Source organism: Siphateles boraxobius, unplaced genomic scaffold, assembly GCF_051911475.1.
Source record: "Siphateles boraxobius isolate OS27281-9 unplaced genomic scaffold, OSU_SipBor_1 3, whole genome shotgun sequence".
NCBI classification, from domain to species: Eukaryota; Metazoa; Chordata; class Actinopteri; order Cypriniformes; family Leuciscidae; genus Siphateles; species Siphateles boraxobius.
The window spans coordinates 5,464,410-5,479,619 of NW_027508919.1; the positions used below are offsets into that span (position 1 = coordinate 5,464,410).

At 35.9% G+C, this 15,210-nt stretch overlaps 1 protein-coding gene across 2 annotated transcripts in view; it reads left to right on the forward strand.

Moving 5' to 3' along the window:
- The window catches only part of nfkb1 (nuclear factor of kappa light polypeptide gene enhancer in B-cells 1), a 48,619-nt gene that overhangs the window by 8,936 nt on the left and 24,473 nt on the right, over positions 1 to 15,210 (forward strand). The window contains exons 7-12 of one of the 2 annotated variants that reach the window (XM_077247551.1): positions 689 to 721; positions 2,483 to 2,532; positions 6,705 to 6,739; positions 7,730 to 7,826; positions 14,851 to 14,891; positions 15,098 to 15,196. In XM_077247551.1, coding sequence (XP_077103666.1) covers positions 689 to 721; positions 2,483 to 2,532; positions 6,705 to 6,739; positions 7,730 to 7,826; positions 14,851 to 14,891; positions 15,098 to 15,196 — 355 coding nt within the window. Of the gene's footprint in view, positions 1 to 688; positions 722 to 2,221; positions 2,533 to 2,619; positions 2,699 to 6,704; positions 6,740 to 7,729; positions 7,827 to 14,850; positions 14,892 to 15,097; positions 15,197 to 15,210 lie in introns of those variants that run through there. The other variant, XM_077247550.1, reaches the window with a different exon arrangement.

Below are 15,210 nucleotides of genomic sequence, written 5' to 3' on the forward strand. Positions count from 1 at the left end.
TTAAAAATTTTGAACGGTAGTATGGCTGGTAAAAATGTAATTTCAGTTGTCAGTTTTTGAAAATGAATTTGTTTTCTTGCTACTGAAATTAACATTATGCATGGGAAATGTTTGCATATAAATTGGATTGATTTTGGAATATATTATGTTCTGTGTGTGTGCGTGCACATACTGTACACATACCGTATGTGTGTGTATCAAATTCACTGTTTGTATCATGTTAATGATTTCCGATGTGTTTTCCAGAATAATTTTTTATGCATTATTATTTTGATTGTGATTTAATTAATTTTCATGACTTGTGGAAATGAATTATAAATTAGGCTATTTATATGAAAAATTTGGCAGTTTTCACAACAACCAGTCAGTTATGTTTTAAAAAATGTACATGTTTCAACTTTCAAAGGCCATGCATACAAAAATCAGATTTAAATACGTCTGGTTTTATCATAGGTTTGATGACATAGGTTTAGGCTATAACTAGCATCAAAGTAAGTACAATAAGTAATGTTTAGAGTAGCAGTGTAGACATGAGAAGATGCCACTGTGTTTGACCTTGAGCTGTTTCTGCACTCTGTGTGTTTATGTGGGCCAGTGCCGAGTTGGCAGACGGTCTGCTTACCCAGCATGTGTGACAGTGCCTCTGCGCCAGTGCCGCACTTCATCTCTCTCTCTTTCTCTTGCACAGGTACAACAGAATAGCTCGGGAATGGACTCAAAAGTACGCCATGTGATACCTGAGGAACATCAGACCAATCTGCAGTTTAGCTGGAAAAAGAATTGAACAACTTTTTTTTTTCTTCCCCTCAATGAATTGACAGTCCCCCTTGTATTCAGACTATATCAGTTCTGCTTGTTTTTTGTTTTTTGTTTTTTTTGACCCCTTTCAACCTTCATTCACATGCTGTAAAAAGAAAAAAAGACCACAATATTGCAAAGATCACCAACTTTTGTGTTCAGAAAAATGCTCGTGTCAAAGAAGCATGTTTTAACTACGAGCTCAGACCTTTTTTATTGAGATAAGAAAAGAAAAAAACATAACTAAGGTGAAACCATCGAACGCTTGTGACTCACGCCACTGGCTAGAGGTGCTATTTCAGAAAAAGAAACAACGATTCTGCAGGTGCCAGCGTACCTCAAAAAGTCGATCTTTTGCTCGGTTGGCCTTCATGTTTTTATATGCTTTTACAATAGCAATGAGAAGAACTATGGTCTGTGAAATATATTCTTGCTTATATCTGACTGTTTCTTACCAAATCAGTCACGTCATTGTATCAGCAGTTACGGAAAATATATATTTTGCATGTTAATGGAACAGTTAAAGTAATTGGTCTGTGGTCTGCCAAAAATGAATATCTGCAGACAATGTTAAGCAAATACATGTCCACTTTTAGAGTCTGAGAACTTATTTTGTTACTCCTTTTCTCTCCTCTTTTTGATGTTTTTAGAATGGGGAGCTATTAGTTTGTCTATCCTTCTAAACACTGTTCTCTCATTGCACTGAATATGTGGTTGGAAGCTCTCAATGGATGCCCGATCAACTAATAGCTCCACTAGCTGTTCATTTTGTTTGCTCAATAAAGTTGCTAAACTATCATTTTGTGTTTCCTTCTGCGGTATCACTGAGAGAAGTCTTTTTGAGAACCTTGCATATCTTCATAATTGCACTTTATTCATTTCACTGTATTCAATATCTGGGACAATAATGTTACGTGAATGAACGGAATTTGATACTGTGGTTGTTTGACCAAGTTGCTAACATGCATGACCTATCATTCAATTGAGATCTCTCAACAACTGCTGGACTATAATTAGTTCTCTGAGCCCAGTTGTGAGGTGAACAGCAGCTAACCAACACCATTGAGGTTGTCATTGATGTATATGTGGACAGATGTAGAGGAGTGCCCATGTTCAAAAAGCACAATTAATTGAGCTTTTTAAGACACCTAAAAAAAAAAAGAATCCTGGAGAATCCTGCACAGGTCCAAATTATTTATTTTTGCTGAATTTAGATGGGTTAAAAGGCCTCCCTACCTGAAGGTAATAAATATGCTCAACACCTTTTTAAGGATATGGGACTTGTAAACCATTTTAGACCCTTTGTTTTCATGTTCAAAAACAGTAAATGAAAACAGGTTCTTCCACAAGTGGGCGCAAGAGGACGTTTTCGAAAGCAAGACATGAACATGAGTTACGTCAGGGAATTTCCAGTAAGGAAGTCAAGCCGTCTATTCAAACGTCGCGTTTATCTCGACATGATTTACTGTGATCATTCACGACCGGCGATTAAAATCGATTGATCGATCGATGCGCCTTTTAACCTCAGTGGGCCTTCTGCATATCCATGTCTAGCAGACGCAACAATCTCCCTGAATAAGGAGCCTGCACTGAACTGACTTTCTATGAGCTTACATGTGTTGACTTCAGCGCAACATGGAGAAATAAGTTGAAACGAATAAGAAAACTTGACTCGGAATCCCAGATCCCAGCTGTTTGATGTTGATCCTGAACCTCGAATATCTGTCAGGAAAGGTAAGCACCCTCGTAGATCCAGCCATGCTTGTTGTCTTTGAGTTGCCCATGTTGCCATCTAAAGGTTGTTGTGATACTTGTATCAAGTGCTGCTGAACTTCCTAGTTCTGCCTCAGAGGCCAAATGCACATTTCAGCTAAGGACTTTTGTCGATAAACTCGTTTGGGTGAGTACGAGCAACTCATGATGCACATTAATAACTTAATGTGTTTTTGATGGAAGGCAGTATAAAGTTTGAGATAAGTGACTGTTATGTGTTTTGTTGGCCGTGTGTCAAAATCTATCAATACAGACAGTGGGCATCAAGGCGCATTCAGTCCGAACATCCGGAGTTGGTTAGAATAGAAGTTTTATTCGAATTTCAAATCTGATGTTCTAAAAACTCATTTGTTTTACATGAGCTGGGATCTATTAGAGCATAGAGTCATTCGGTGTTTGAGAAGAGTAGTAGCTAGTGGTTGAGATTTTGATTCATTCCAATAACGCTGATAATATTTTGAAATGCCTCAAAAAAACTTGATTACTGATTCGTTCAGTGACCGATTTCACAACGCCAGTAGTAGGTGGCGACATTGAGACAATTTGAAATTTATTTGCTCTGCTGTGAGTGATTCACTTGATCTTTCAATCAACCGATTCCCTACAAATGACAACAAAACAGATTTGCATTTTCATCTATAACAAGTTTATTTGTTGTTATAAAAATAAAAATAGTCACATGCCTGCATCAACTTAAATGGTAGTTCACCCAAACATGACATTCTGTCATTAATTACCCACCCTCATGTCGTTCCAAACTCCTAAGACTTTCGTTTATCTTCGTAACACAAATGAAGAACTTTTTAATAAAATCTGAGAGCTTTCTGTCCCTACATAGACCGCTACGCAACTGACACTTTGATGCTTCAAAAAGTTCATAAAGAAATCGTAAAACTAATCCATATGATTTGAGCAGTTTTGTCCAAATTTTCTGAAGAGACTTGATCGCTTTATATGATGAACATATCGAATTTCGGCTTTTATTCACATATAAACATTGATCAGCGAACATAAACAGAAGCTCAATCGAACCTGCTTGACGCGAGAACAAACCTCATTGGTTCTTGTCAAAGCTCAAACAAGCTGTGAGAATGAATCTCATTGGTTCTGGCGCATTGAGCAAACATGCTTAAAGGAACACTCCACTTTTTTTGGAAATAGGCTCATTTTCCTACTTCCTTAGAGTGAAACAGTTGAGTTTTACCTTTTTCGAATCCGTTCAGCTGATATCCGGGTATTATGGAAGTAAAATAATGTCAAATGTTTTTGAAATAAAAAGCCTGTTGAATTGCACTACTTGAAAAAAAAAAAAGGCATTGCATTAACCATGCTTGCATTTTAATGCATTGTATTTTTAGGGCTTGCATTTTTATTGGCTGAAATTCAACATGGTTGAATATTTAAGCTGTGAATATTTCAATTAAAATCATTTAAAACACATTTTCATCATTAAAAATTCAATAATCCATATTCATCATTCATATTTAATTTCCAAAATATTCAAACTGTTTAAAAATACAACCAATAATATTCAACAGGCAATTTTCGGTCCATTTTATTTCGCTTTGCAAATTCGCTTCCACAAATTCAGTGGTTCAAATTCGACAGTAAATTTAACATTGACATCCAGGAACTGCAGGAAAAGCAGTAGATTGCCGAGCATACTCTCCATCTGCTGTTAGTCGACCTCACCAGCAGGGGGTGCAAAAGCGCGTGTTGTTGACGAAGACATTCATTAATAAAATGGAAACGATTATCTGTGACAGTATATGCGGAAAAGATGATAAACACACAAAAGCTGTGTTTATGTTTCATTCAATAACTTCATTGTTACTTTCCCTGTGTATTCTACATGTCATCAGCTTTCTCTACCATGAACAGGATTATAATCGGTTTCCCTCAATACCTCATACTCAAGGATTCCCTTTCCGTTGGGACAAAACGCTTAACACATACAGAGATATGATAGACCAATTTTGCACCTTATTGGGGATGTAGGCTATAGGCTACTATATAGGCTACAGGCAAGAAGATGGACTCAGATAATAAACTTTACGCGCAAAGTTTCATGCTGAGCGTTTCGTGATATACTGGCATAACATCAACACTTGATCAATTAATACTAACACTTTCTATTCGATTCTATTCTATTCTCTCTCTCTCTCTCTCTCTCTCTCTCTCTCTCTCTCTCTCTCTCTCTCTCTCTCTCTCTCTCTCTCTCTCTCTCTCTCTCTCTCTCTCTCTGTCTATATATATATATAAGTCCTAAAGTCCTAAAATGCCTACGTGTATTGCATTAGCTTAAACTGGGATCATAGCACTTGCATATTGTTGTCCTCCTATTGTTAGTTTAACTGTAAATCGCTTTGGATAAAAGCGTCTGCTAAATGACTAAATGTAAAATTGGCTTTACATTCGCACATTTAGGGACCGTCTCTAAAGTTGCATACAACATTGGCATGTACGTTTCTAACTTCAATAGGAAACTTAAATTTATTTGAATAAATGTCAAAAATCCAAAGGGTGCGCATTATGCCTGACACTACATGAACACTTTACAGTTGGTTTTATGACTGTAAGTCGTTCTATTCAAATGCTATTGAAGTTAGAAACGTGTATATCAAAGTCGTATAAACTTTAGAGACGGTTCCTAAATGTGCGAACGTCCAACATCAAGCCAACTTTATGCCAGTCTATCACTGGGAAACGCTCAGCTGTGCGCGTTATTCTGAGTCCTTCTCCTTGCCTGTGAGTTTGGACTTTTACATCACTAGTCCATTAAGCTACGTTAAGCGTTGTATATGTCCAGCAGGGGAATCCTGAAGTATTGAGGGAAACCCTAATAGGCTGCATGCAGCACATCGCCACAATATAACGTTAAGGCAACTAAACAACCAAGACAAATATATGTCAACCTCAAAAATGTAACAGTGGATCTGTATATCCGCATCCGGGAATAAAATTATGATCTCGTTCACGGTTGAGAAATATGCATGTAGGCTACACAGGAAAAGTAACCGTGAAGGCACCGAATTTAACAAAAACAGCCGTCATAATTATCACAAATAAACTTACATTGCTGTAAATGAGTTTTATGAATGAATGACTTGCTCTAATGTTGCTGGTCTTCGTCAACAACACGCGCTTTTGCACCCCCTGCTGGTGAGGTCGACTAACAGCAGATGGCGAGTATGCTCGGCAATCTTCTGCTTTCCCTGCAGTTCCTGGACGTCAATGTTGAATTTACTGTCGAATTTGAACCACTGAATTTGTGGAAGGGAATTTGCAAAGCGAAATAAAATGGACCGAAAATTGCCTGTTGAATATTATTGGTTGTATTTTTAAACAGTTAGAATATTTTGAAAGTGAAATATGAATGGTGAATATGGATTATTGAATTTTTAATAATGAAAATGTGTTTGAAATGTTTTTAAATGAAATATTCACAGCTTAAATATTCAACCATGTTGAATTTCAGCCCATAAAAATGCAAGCCCTAAAAATACAATGCATTAAAATGCAAGCATGGTTAATGCAATGCCTATTTTCTTTCAAGTAGTGCAATTCAACAGGCTTTTTATTTCAAAAACATTTGACATTATTTTACTTCCATAGGGTCTGGGCACTTTTTTAGCATAGCTTAGCATAGATCATTGAATCTGATCAGACCGTTAACATCTCTCTCGAAAAAATGACCAAAGAGTTTCGATAATTTTCATATTTAAACCTTGACTCTTCTGTAGCATCGTGTACTAAGACCGACGGAAAATAAAAAGTTGCGATTTTCTAGGCTGGTATGGCAAGGAACTATACTCTCATTCCTGTGTAATAATTAAGGAACTTTGCTGCCGTACCTTGGGTGCCCAAATTATATTACGCAGCGCCTGAAAACTTTACGTTAGAAGTTACCTAGCTGGGGACTATATTCAGGCACTCCGTAATATCATTGCGCCTGCTGCACCCATGGTACAGCAGCAAAGTTCCTTGATTATTACGCAGGAATGAGAGTCTATCTATATTCTAATATATTTATATATATATATATATATATTTATATATATATAATATTTTCAGTGTTTTACTACTTTTCAGAAAATGAATCATAAATTAATTTGTTTTACTTTTCTTCTTAGAAATCATGGCTGGAGAGGATTCATACCATCCAGGGGTGAGGAAATGTTTTCTACAGCGTTTGGAGTCACAATTGCCATTCGAAACTTAACTTAATTTAGGAATCTGACATTTTTCTGAATATTTTGACTTTGGTGTCCATTGTAAGACCAGGGAGTAAATGGGCTCAGTTTTAATTTATTTATGAAAATGCTTATTGTCATGAAGACCACATAGATAGCAGAGAGCGCACAGGTAGCATGATGCTCATGCCTTACAATTATCTTCACAAGATAAACATAGACCACAGAGCTATTCGTGTGTTGTTTGTAACAGATGTATGCCTTTGAAGGCATATAAGCCTGATAGTAAATGATTAAATTTGAAACAGGACATATTAATTTCTGCAAATACCACAGCATCACACAGGAAGTGTCTCTTAGAAAGCTGTGGAGGTTTTCCTTTTTCCTGCCTGCTGTGGTTGATATTTCACCCCTAACACAGCAGCAAATTAAGATCGAGACTAGAGTTTGTTCAGTTTTGTATCCACATATGTTTGTCTATCGATTGTATATTTACAGCTAAACTATGTATTGTCTACACTCAATTCATGCATCTTACACCTGTGCTAATAATCTGACTCCTAAATTAAAACTCTCTCCTTATGCAACACTGAAAAAGCTCTCTGTGTTTATGGCACCAAGTCATGAAGCTCTTTCTAAAGTACGTTGCAGCTTAAATTAAGGTTAAATTAAATTAAATTAAAGGTCTTAATTTCATGCATATCATTTTATGATGTCTTTATTCTGAATAAGTCTCTATTAAAAATCATTCTCTACAGTATATATGGAAACCAGCTTATGTAATTTATTATGCTTTGTGTTTTTAGTAATTCTAAAATTATGCCATTTAATGTGATTAATATGTTTACATGACATGCATAATATGGATATGACCAAATCATAAATATATGAATAAAAATAGGAATATTCTTGTGCATATAAACTCAGTCAGTGTGCCTTATTGTTTTTCTTTTTATACTCTTAAGTTCATGGAACCAATTGAGTTCAGTAACGACACAATATGGATGACCATGGACCATACAACATTTCCAGGCATTCACAACAATAATGTTATGAGGACAGGTAAGAGTTTCCTTCCAGTTCGAGTTTCATTAAACTTGTCATTCAATCAAGGTCTTAAATTCACCATGAAACAGAAGTTGTGATAATCTTTTTGTTCCCTATTGTAATGTGTATCTGAGTGAAACAGCTTTCTTGAACAAGAAAAATTGTAGGGCGGGACTTGATCTTGCGGGAATTGATTGGATGGTTGTGGTTTGCTATTGTTGTGATGTCATGTGAGTGACAGGTTGTTCCGCCCTCATGCCAGTAAACACGTCATCAAAGAAGAGAAGAGATGTTGCTGCAAGTGGGAGGGAAAGTTATTTTGAATAAAGATTAACAGGCCACATGAACAAAAATGATGTGCACAGATAAATAATTTATATACGTATAATAAATATGGCAATATTCCATAAAACAATAAGAATTGTTCAATTTGATTTCATGGTGACTTTAATAATAAGATAATTTGCTGAACTTTGCAGAATTAATGCAGTAACACTAGCCTGCATTTCCCTTTTTTTTTGTTGGTCTATTTCTTTCTCAAGAAAACAGTAACGCTGCACCCTAAGATTCCGTTGGTTAGAGGCTACAATGTAGCGATGTACTTCTCTAAAACATCACGAACACTTAAAAAATCCCAGGAACATGTCACTCAGTGATGTCACTCGCAGTCATTTGTGTATTATTTGGGAGGTCGCTACAGGAGAAGATCTGTTTTTTCCTGCATTTTTCACTTCCTCAATGGATTGCTACGGAGCCCGGGAAGTCACCTGTGGGGGAAAAAAAAAAACAATCCGTGGCGATGGTTTTGCAATCTGTCCCCTCAGTTTATAAATCGTACTCACGAATTCTTAAAATGTTCCCTCGGTTTAACAAATCGTGCCCACGGATTAATAAACCGTACCCACGAGTTCCTAATCCGTGCTCTCAGATTTGTAAACCGTGCCTTCAGTTTTTGCAATCTGTACCCACAAATTCATAAACTATGCCCACGCTTTCGCAGTCCGTTCCCACGGGCTTGTAAACTGTACTCACGGAGGTGGTCTGTCCCTCAGTCTGTGCTGGCTGATTCAACCAGGCCGCCTGTTTAGTTGCGGGATGCTTTAAACTTTATTTTTCAAAATGGATAATTTCCTGAATTTTCTAAAAAAACGATTTAGGTAGCCCGTTTAGGCTATACTGTATATTTAGAAGACTCTTTTATCCAAACCGACTTACAAAAAAGGAACAAAGCAATTTGTCAAATGTCAGTCATAATACAGGTTAGACAATAATAATAAGGGGCTAAGATTATCACAAATAAACACAAGATTTTGACACATATCATTCATATTAAATCATCTACTCTATTCCAACATATTCCACCATTATTATGGAGCGAGCTCACTGCATGACATGGAGGCGCCGGAACGATCACCTGCATTTTCCTATCACCAACAGTGGAAACAACTTAAAATACTCCATAATTTCTGGTGATACAGAAAAGAATAATAAATAATTCACAACCACTTTTATTTGTGTAAACTCACAATAACAAGAAAACGTTGTGCTTTTGTAAAATAAAAGAAAACAATCAGGGTGCGCTTTCATGGTCTCTGTGAAATGGAGCGTGTCTCATTAATGAACTGATAAACAATGTATACTAGTCTCACATACATGACCTATATAAAGCTTAAAATGTCCACTTTTAAATGAACAAATTTGAATCGAAAGCAAATACCGTCTGATTATGGAATCTGATTATGTAATCATGTAATTATGTAATCATCATTCACCGTATGAAAGGTGCATTTCTCTCTAAAGGTGCATCTGCTTTACAGCGGAGATGTAGATATGTTTGCAGCCGACACTGATTTAGAAAACTTTAGTTTATTAATAAACAATTAAAATGCCTTGTTATTTTTTCAGACACATTTATTATCGTTAGCCTGCTTTTGCGGCCAGATTTATGCAAGCACTTGAGCGCGGGACAGGCTATATTCCTCCATGCACCCAGTATTTAAGCTGAAATTAATATAAACGTGTGATTAATCGACTAATTGCTTAAATGAATGACTCTACTAGTCGACTAGAGAAGTCTATGGCAACTCTAATCAATACATTTAGTTGACATTATTTACCTAGTAATAATTAGTATCCAGCTCTTTAAATTAAATTAGTTGACTTTTTTTTAAGGTGACAAACAATCCTTTATACATGTGAAGATTGTACTGTATCTTGAAGATTGTTGTATTGTATTGTATTGTATCTGGATCATTCTATGGAAATGTCAATTTTTCTTTCCCTAGCCTTTACAGAAATATTACACTTGAAAAACACTTACAATTACAGGGTTACAATTTCTTTATATTTTAAAATAAAACAATGTTATTTGAACAATTACACCTTCATGAGCCATCAATGTGGCAATATTAGTTTTTTTAATTAATCACAACATACGCGCAGTTGTCGCTCATTATCACTCACGCCACCGGCCTCGCGCCGTTCTCTCACGTCCCTCGGCCTCGTCCTGCTCGCCACAGTATACATAACTATCAAATATATTATGTAAATATATTATGTATTATAATATATTATGTATATTATGACATAAAAAACAAAATGCCGAATAAATATTATAAAATGTATAATTTATAACAACTCCCCTGGAGTTGTGTCACTGGTGTTACAGTTAAACAAATATCTATTTTGAAATTAAAAATCACACTGATGACATCACTTGACTTCCTCCTTCCAATTTCCTGAATATCTGTGAAGAAAGACCCATAGTAAATCCACTGTCTCTTTTAGTTATCAGACATTTTCTCATTTATCTCATGATTTCATATGAAGCTTTTAGTTGAACTCACTGGCATGACCTACTTTATTGTTAAGGGAATTGTAAAAAAAAAAAAAAAAAAAACCTAGAATACAAATGGATTAAACTCCTTAATTTAGTTAGTATACCATGATTGATAACATGTGGTTTGATACCTTGCAGTAGCCATTTTGTAAAATTATTTTTTCATGAAAATTGTCACTGGTGTTACTGTCACTGGTGTCACCTTTCTTATGGGTAACACCCAGGCCCGACAAAAGGGGGCATTGCCCCCTCAGATCTGATTTGTGCCCCCTCAGTTTCATTTTTGTAACTCGGTCTCATTTAACAATTTCACATGCCCCTTCAGTCATTTTATCCTGCAGCCGGGCCTGGTAACACCAGTGACTCCCATTTATAGATAAACTTTATTCAAAGCTATTCAATTAGATTGTATGCCAAATGTTACAATTTAGTCTCATCTACTTAATTATAGTTGAAGAATAATGATCTTTGGTCTTATGAATGTCATTGGTGATTCATTGTGTCACTGTTACTGTCTTTTTTTCTGTCACATTAAATAAAATGTCACATGTGACATTATAATAATTTTACACCCATTTAATTCTGCTACGCTCGAAAGTTAAGATTTAAAGGATTGCATCATTACTTGATTTTAACTGTTTTTCAAATAGTTTCATTGTTATAGCTAATACATGATTGCGCAAATGAACTAACATCATTCAAGCACACTTATTATAACCTGATTAAAATAAATAAAACATAATCTCCTGATTTGTTGCAGCATTATTATTCTCTTACTACTCTGTGCTGACAATAAGAGAAATAATATTTCATAAAAAACTTTAATATTGCCAAAGAAGGTACATGCAGTCTTTAAATAAATGCACAAAAATATATAAAATCATTAAGCTGTCATTTATGTGTATTCATAAAGTCAAAGAGTAATCTAATATTGTGGTCAAGGTTTCTGAATGTTAGAAAAGTAAATACATTTTAAGACATCTTGCCAGACCAAAAGTGGACGTTTCTGTAGAATGACCCATCTTCTGTTATAAAGATGGAAATTGTCATTGTTAATTAAAAAAAATAAGCACATAATGTTGTCAAAATAAACAACTTATGTTCTGTTAGATGTGTTTTGACTACTTTTTGTATTTTGTGTAATTATATCTCTAGGTAAGGTAAATTAACACAAAAAATCGTAATACTTGTGTACTTAATACACAATCAAACAATATACAATAAGATTTGTTAACAACGTACCGCTTGGTGTTCTTGTTCTTCTAAAATGAGAGCGGGCCACAAATCCGTGAGTAAAGTTTACGGTTAAATAAATTTGTGGGTACAGATTGCAAAAACTGAAGGCACTGTTTACAAATCTGAGAGTGCGGATTAGGAACTCGTGGGAATGGTTTATTAATTCGTGGGCACGATTTGTTAAACCGAGGGAACATTTTAAGAATTTGTGAGTACGGTTTATAAATTGAGGGGACGGATTGCAAAACCGTCGCCGCGGATTGTTTTTTTTCTCTCCCACAGGTGACTTCTCGGGCTCCGTAGATTGCAGAGACAGGGCTGTAAAAACTATGAACAGCTCTTCACCGCCATGTGGTTACATGAGAAACCCGCTTTGAGATAAGTGCAGTTTTGGGGCCGCCACCTTGCGACACGTTCTCCGAAGAAATCTGGACAGTTTTGGTTATAAATGTTCTTTCAATTTTGAATGAAAGACTATCAAAAAGGAATTTAAAGGACTAGTTCATAAAAAAAAAGGAAAATGTTCTGTTGTGGTCCACTCCTCATTTCCATTCTGTTAATATGTGGATGAATCAAATTGCTAGTTTCCTTCCTTTAGAAGAACTAACTTGTGACTTACACCGGAGGTCTAATTATTCCCGGTGTATTTGGTCCCCTGTTAGGAATTTTCTTGAGAATGTATTTTGAATGTCTTTATTTCTTGACTTAATTTTAGTTTTTTGCTATTGCCCTTCACTCGATCCTTGAACTACCCGTTGATGGATAATTGTATATGCCGCCAAGAGACACCTGTTCCATGGTTTTGATATTGTAAAACTATAAAAACAATTATTTATTAATTTGTCTGTTGAGACTTTGAAAAAAAATGCCTCTATTGAAACACAAAAAAATTTACTCAATGAAAGTATATTGTTTTGGACCCCATTTACTTAAATTGTATGGGGGGAAAAAACATTTTATACATTCTTCAAAATATCTTATTTTGAGTTTCACAGAAGAAGGAAAGCCATACAGTTTTGGAACCACATGAGAATTTTCATTTTTGGATGAACTATCCCTCAAAGATTAATTAAGTCTAAGATTAAGTCTTGTCCATTACAAGAATGGAGAATTCTTGATTTTGATGAAATATTGCAGTATTTATAATAAATGATCTATGCACATATTTTTTTTATTATGGCCTCTTTAATATTTAATCAAAATAACTTCCCCAACATCTCTTCTCTGATGATGTGTTTACTGGCATGAGGGTGGGACAACCTGTCACTCACATGACATCACATATTTCATATATATGTCACAATAGGGAAGAAAAGAGTATCTCAACTTCTGTTTCATGCCGACTTCAGGTTTAAACTGGTGGGGTTATTAAGGAAGGGCATTGCATTAACTGCGAGAAAGCAACCAGCATCATTTATTTTCAATGAGAGTTGGTAATTAGAGGTGACATTAGCAACAGAGGGTCAGGCCAGTTAGCCTATACTCAAAGTTTGAGAGCAGAGTTCAACTTTTCTCAAGCATGCAGTGGCACGATGTGGCAAATACCAGATAGTGGCAAATGCAGATGGTGATACAGTTGGCTGGCGGTCAAGTAGAAATCCCAAGTAGGAGTTGCTTCAAGCTTACTACTCTGTTTTGAGATGGTGTGTTCACTGTTCAGTGTAGCAATTGAATAATGTATTTCTATTTCTATTTCGAGTTCAGTGCACCTGTGGTTTTGACATTTGCTTTAGACTTGATGGGTAATGTGAGATGGGTAATGTTGGAAATATGATAATGATATACATTATGCCATATCTAACCAAATAAATTACCTGGCTGTCCCCATTATGTCAACGTTCCATAATGTCAGTGCGTTGGCAGAGGTGTGTACATATTAAATTTGGGCTCTAAGAGGTTAAATTCTGCAGATTGATTTAGCTGCACTTCACCAAGGATGTGGTCTTAGTCCTTGTAGTGCACAGGAAGAGGAAGAGGCTTGCGTTTCTGTGGAAACACGTGGTACGGCGAGAGCTCTGGCCTTGAAATATCTGCAGAACACCAGCCTCTCAGTGAATGTTTTGATATGCTTGATGGTTAGAATGTCTGCATGATAAGATTGAATTGTAATCCTTCTGATTTTCCCCACACCTGGTTGAACCTTTCAGCTGGTCATGTTTGCTTGTATTGCTGTTTGCATTGTTGTGTTACATGGACACTATAAGCCGAATTACTAGAGAAAAACCACAAACAGTTCTCAGATGAATCAAACCACAAACATTTCTTATTGTTATCATTGTTGAAACATTTTTGCTGATTAATATTTTTGTGGAAACCGTGACGTATCTTTTTCAGGGTTCGGTAATGAATAAGAAGTTCGCAAGAACTTTTTGTAACATTCTTTACTGTCACTTTTAATCAATTTAATGCGAACTTGCTGAGTAAAAGTATTTATTTCTTTCAAAAACAATTTTACTGACCCCAAACTTTTGAATGGTAGTGTATGCAACTGTCTAAATTAAATCACAGAATCTGCAATAACTACACAAACATGACAACTTAGTTCATCCTTAAAGGGATAGTTCGCCAAAAAATGGAAATTCTGTCATGATTTACTCAGAAAAAAGAATGTCATTCCTTTTTGTCATGGAACACAAAAAGAGATATTTGACATAATGTTCACGCCACCCTTTTGACATGTGATTGCTTTGTGTGAGGAACAGACTGATATTTAAGATGTTGTTTTTGCTGCATCTTACAAGTTTTACATTTCATTTGAAATATGACTCATTCAGATGTGCCAAATCATTTTTGGCATCAATGATGCATAACGGAATTGGTTGTCTGTTTCAAAACCAATTATGATCCAGATCCAGCATGTATTAAGATATTTGAGAAGGGCTGCAGAGTGGAAGATTAAGAGAACAAATGAGGGAATTTTCATTTTACAGTTCATTGAAGTTTTTTGCATCTCTCCTTTTGCAGTCGACGGACCGTGTCTGCGAATCATCGAACAACCAAAACAGGTATTGCACATAATATTTTGTCAAATGCCCTTGTTAAATGTCACCACTGAAACGTTTTCTTGCTTCAAGTGTTTTTTCTAACATGTTTTTAAGTTAAATACTGTGTAATGACACAAAAGTTCAGAAGAGACTGGTAACTGCAAACAGGCAGTGGCAATAACAAACTCAGTATAGCACAACATTAATTCTGACATTGTCATCTCCAGAGGGGCTTCAGGTTTCGCTATGGATGTGAAGGCCCCTCCCATGGAGGACTCCCAGGGGCCTCCAGCGAGAAGAACAGGAAGTCTTACCCACAAGTGAAGGTATGGTTTAACCA